At 36.0% G+C, this 5392-nt stretch overlaps 1 protein-coding gene across 1 annotated transcript in view; it reads left to right on the forward strand.

The window, feature by feature from the left end:
* Jak2 (Janus kinase 2) overlaps positions 1 to 4963 on the forward strand; it is a gene marked incomplete at its 5' end in the record, with an annotated part of 113312 nt that extends 108349 nt beyond the window's left edge. The window contains 3 exon segments of the mRNA XM_005388653.2: positions 1710 to 1827; positions 3251 to 3364; positions 3600 to 4963. Coding sequence (XP_005388710.1) covers positions 1710 to 1827; positions 3251 to 3364; positions 3600 to 3707 — 340 coding nt within the window. The 3' untranslated portion in view covers positions 3708 to 4963.
* Positions 4964 to 5392: the final 429 nt, after the last annotated feature.

The raw sequence follows: 5392 nt of genomic DNA on the forward strand, positions 1-5392 counted from the left end.
AAGCCCTCCTTCCGGGGAACGACGAGGCCGGGAGTGAGTCGCAGGTCCGAAGACCGGCACTCCCCGCCCGAGGCTCCCTGTACGCTAGGGGCCCACCCTCTGGGAGCCACCAGGCAGGAAGCTAGCCAGCCGGAAGGCTGGCGCTCCCCACCCACAGCTCCCTGTGCGCCGGAAGCCCTCCTTCCGGGGAACGACGAGGCCGGGAGTGAGTCGAGGCCGGGAGTGAGTCGCCGGTCCAAAGACCGGCACTCCCCGCCCGAGGCTCCCCATGTGCTAGGGGCCCACCCTCTGGGCCTAATTGTCTCTTAAAGACCTCCCTTTTAATACTCTTAGATTGACCATCAAATTTTAACATGTGAATGTTGGAAGGAACAGATTCAAATTCAAATCTTAAATCTGAAAGAAACCACATTTCAGCATATCTTTTTAAATATCCAATTTCATTTGAAAGGATCTTTGTCATCTATAATGCTTTTATTATTCAAAATGCTCTTGTGTTTTAGCTATAAATATGTTCAGCATGTTGTCCTATGGATTCATACTAAGTACTGAGGGGAAATGCTTCCACTTAAATATTTTTTAAAAAGTTTAAAGCAACGGTTTGAACTTGTAGAGGATCCTTATACTGTTCTTACTATAACATACCCTTTGGCAACCTTTGTGCATCCTTGGGGTTACTCTACATTGGTTTGAAGACTTCTGTACTAGTGATAATTGGATAGTGGCTTCAGAGACTGATTAGAGATGTATCTAAGATATATTATAAAATAAACTGGTGGTTCACTAGACATTGGAGTGAGAGAGGAATCCAGGTTGGGCACTTAAATAGAGCGTGATGCCACTCACTGCATAAGGAAAGTAATCAGCAGGGTTTGGAAAGGTGGGAAAAGAGTTCTGCTTGCCTAGAGATCTTTATGTGGAGATCTTTAAGTATTCTGGAGCACTAAAGAAAGATCAAAGATATGTTCGTATATTTGAATGCTTTTAATATATAAGTGGATGATACTGTCTAAGGGATATGAGCCAGCTACATGGACAAGAAGTGCTCATTTAAAGTGGTGTCTGTTGCTGGACATGAGAGATTAGGGCCAGTAGTTCTACAGGAAATTGAGTTGCAAAATATTCTGGCCAGAATTTGGGGTTTGGAGAGTTATGACAGTGTTCCAGATGACTTGACTGTATTGAAATAAATGTAGATTGTTGTACATGAAAAAACATCTCCTGAAAATAAGCCTTATTACATCTTTTGCAGGAAAAATTAATATAAGACCCAGTCTTATTTTGGGGGAAACACAGTATGTATTAATTAATTTAAGATAGGGTCCCAGTTTGTAGTGTAGGCTGCCCTTTAGTTCACTATGTAGCCCAGGCTGGCCTCGAACTCACAGTGATCCTCCTGCCTCAGCCTCCTGAGTGCTGGAATTACAGGTATATATGCCTCTGTGTCTGGCTTGTTAGTTTGTCTTTAAATACAATGATTTGCAGATAAAATCAAGAATTGGAGAAGCCAGTACGGGTGGCACACATCTGTAATACCAGTACTCAAGAGGCAGAGGCAGGAGGATCAAGAGTTTGAGACCAACCTGGGCTACATAGTGAGTTCAAGGCCAGCCTATACTACAAAGTGAGACCCTGTCTCAACAAAACAGAAGAAAGCCAAAGTTGGAACATGAAGTAATTGTTTTTTAAATGCTTTCTATGTTTTACAGGTATGCTCCAGAATCTCTGACAGAGAGCAAGTTTTCTGTGGCCTCAGATGTTTGGAGTTTTGGAGTAGTTCTGTATGAGCTGTTCACATATATTGAGAAGAGTAAAAGTCCACCAGCGGTCAGTGTGCTTTTTATTTGTTCTAATTTTTTTTTAATACAAGAAAAGCCTAGGATGGATTTTAGAGGCTTTTATTGCTTATTTGTAAGGCAATATCCAACAAAATAACCATAAACTTATTCAGGAATTTGAAGTTTTAAAAGGGGGCTATTAGAGCACTGATTAGTATACTCTCATATTAGTTCATTTTATGTTGATGTAACAAGAAAGTACTCGAAATTGTACTTTATAAAGAAATAGGTTTATTTGGTGCAGAGTTATAGAGTCCAGTTGTAGAAGTCCAGTATCAAGCAGACACATCTTTTCAGCTTCCAGTACAGAGCCCCTTGATTAGGTCTCATCATGGCCCATAAACAGAAAGGGAACTGTCCGTGTGTGGAAGGGATCACACAGCAAAATTTGAAGCCAGAGAGCCAGGAGGGGCCAGTCCTGCTCTTTCTGTAAAACTGTTTGCGTCATGAGAGCTAACACACTCTGAGACCACCATTAATCCCTTCTGAGTGATCTAGTTATCTTCCACTGTTCCCTACTTTGGAAAGTCCCTGCTTGTACATTGCCACGCTGGAGACCAAGATTGCATCATATGCACCTTAAGAGAACAAACTACATCCAAACCGTGGCATCCCTTAATATTACGCTGAGTCAACTCAGTAAGCTCGCTCATTCCAGGAATTGTTGTACAAGTTGAAATAAACTTTCAAAGTAATTTTTTCCTGTGCTTCAATATAAGAAAGTATGAAAATATAAAAATCATCTCCAATGAAATTAAAGACAACCACTTCAATATTGTAATGTATTTTCTTTTAGACTCATTTTAATATAAAAGTAACATTTTATGAAGAAATATATCGTTTTATAAAAGGAAAGTCATACTGTATGGTTTGCTATTCTCTCATTAAGTACTGCATTTTGGCTATTTTACTATACATTAAACATTTACCTCAGAATCAGCCTTCCATTGCTGAGTTGCTTTCCATCAGAGGCTTTTACATTTCTGGACTGTCAGTTCCCATTTTTAAGTCATTTAACACTTCCATGAACACAGTGAAAACTCCTATTCGTGAATGTTTATCTCTGGTTCTCATGTAAGAATAAAAGTATAATTGTTTTCTTGTGTTAAAACAGCAATAACAAAACATACACGTTTTTAGTTGATGTGTTTTTGTAGCCGTTCTAAAGGAACTTGGTATAATGCAGTTATCAAAATGACATTATACAGGTTGCACATTTAATAGCCTTTTCTGAAATATGACTGAAAAGGGAAGTGTTTGATGTTTAATATAGTCTGTTTTGAAAAGGTTTTGAAACATACAAAAATATATATACACTGAATTTTTTCCACTTACTGGAAGAAGCTGAAAAATAATTCTGCTTCAACTTGAGTATACAAGAAAAATAATTGAAAAGTGGGTTTGTATTTCAGGAGTTTATGCGTATGATTGGCAATGACAAACAAGGACAGATGATTGTGTTCCATTTAATAGAACTCCTAAAGAATAACGGAAGATTACCACGACCAGATGGATGCCCAGATGAGGTGATATTTTTTTTAATCTACATAATTATGCATTTTTTCTTGTCATTCAAAGACTTAAGGCCACTGAAATTGCTTTTAGCCACATAGCATTAACAGTTGACTGTGAATCAGGAGGTAGCTATGACACATAATCCAATTTAGGAAAATTAAGTAGGAGTTCCACATTCATCCCTTCCACCGATTAAAAGATGGTACTGGTGTTCACTGTAATTTTGGTTTCCTTTTTCTTTTACAGATTTATATGATCATGACAGAATGCTGGAACAATAATGTAAACCAACGCCCCTCTTTTAAGGACCTAGCACTTCGAGTGGATAAAATAAGGGACAGCATGGCTGGATGAAAGAAATGATCTTTACTCTGAGACCAAAGTAGACCTATAGAACAGAGTTTTATATTTCACTTTGCTATGGACTATTATTATAATACAGTTGTTACACACATCAGGATCTAGCCAGCAAAGATGTGAAAGTATCTATTCAAAACATTCAAAGTTTAGTGAGTTTTTCTTCATATGGACATATGTAAAAGACATTCATGAAAAAATCCCAAGCAAGAAATTTTGTAAAAAGTTTTATGAATCTTAGTTACATATCCTTCTGTGGCAAAAGAAAAAGACTTTTTTCAATTTAATATTTTGAGAGAGAAAAAAATTACAATGTAAATTTTGCAGTGGTAAAGATGAACAGAATATATGTACAGTTTTTACCACAGTGAATGTATAATACTTTGGTATCTTGTGTGATTTACACATGGGCTTGTGTTCATTAATATTTTCTAACTTTCCCATGTTGATCTATAATAACTACTATACAAACAAATTATGATGCTCAGAAAATTGAATAAACACCTTTGTGTTTTTGTTCATCTATATCAGTGTCCAGCAATATTAAGCAGGCATATACTTTTAGGTTGTAGTTCCATGTACTGTAAATATTTTTCTAAGCAGAGGGAACAAAAGTCTAGTTTTATTTGTTATAGAAAAACTTCCTAACCCCAAAGAATACATTTTGAGATGGAACAAGCTTACAAAGATGTAACAGTCTATTTTCTTATTTGTTTCCCTTGTGTCTGTTTGTGGTGAATGTCTTTTTAATAGAACTATCTCCAGATTTTTCTAAAACTGTAATGCATTGTGTTTTAAATTTTTGAGATTAAGAATGTCATAAATACTGTCATCCCTTGAGCTGTTGGCTGCCAGTGAGATTCTTCAGTCCCTGGATCCTATTGTCATGCATTAAATTTAAGCATAAGCCATAAACAGTTTCTAAAATCTAAATGCTCATTAAAATGCATAGTGGTTTAGGAATATTTTTTCTAAAGAACATATGTTTGAGGGATTTCCACAGGGTCTATTGCAGTCACAGAAGAGACTTCCTTTAGTAAGAGTCTCATGCACAAAGAAATAAGGTAAATTGGTGAAAAATTATTCTTATAATTTCATTCACAAATGCCAGTAGGAAATTCACAATTTATATCTTTAAGGAAAGAGAGAGCATATATATTTTCAAATAAGTACGAAGGTTTGTTATGTCATCTGTTTTAGTGCTACTCCATTTTAGACACCATACCTAAAATAAAATATTGTGGGTTTTTTTCTTCTGCGTGTCTTATTTATACAAAGATTAAAATACTTGGTATTTTGTAGTTAACAAGGAATAGTTTCCTTTTTTTCAGTGGTGGGTGCTGGTTTTTAGCCCTTATATCTAAAATGTCTGATTTTTGGTTGAAGGGAAGGAGAAGGAAGAAATGCTTACGTTCTTTATCTCGAAGGCATTTCAGTAGATACCAGATGCAGAAATTATCAAAAATGAGAGTGTATTAAATAAAAATAAGAAAGATTTATAATAGATATGTGTATGAAACTTCAATATAATTTTTCTTTAATTTGTAAAGGTTTCTCAAGGATCTCTATGTATGTAATTTAGAGATCTTTGATTCTACTACTTTTTAAATAAAAGCGCACCATACATTATGATTTATTTCAGATATCTGTTCTGGAACTTAAGTACTTAAAAGTAGGTTTTT

Source organism: Chinchilla lanigera, unplaced genomic scaffold (assembly GCF_000276665.1).
Source record: "Chinchilla lanigera isolate Chin_1 unplaced genomic scaffold, ChiLan1.0 scaffold00033, whole genome shotgun sequence".
NCBI classification, from domain to species: Eukaryota; Metazoa; Chordata; class Mammalia; order Rodentia; family Chinchillidae; genus Chinchilla; species Chinchilla lanigera.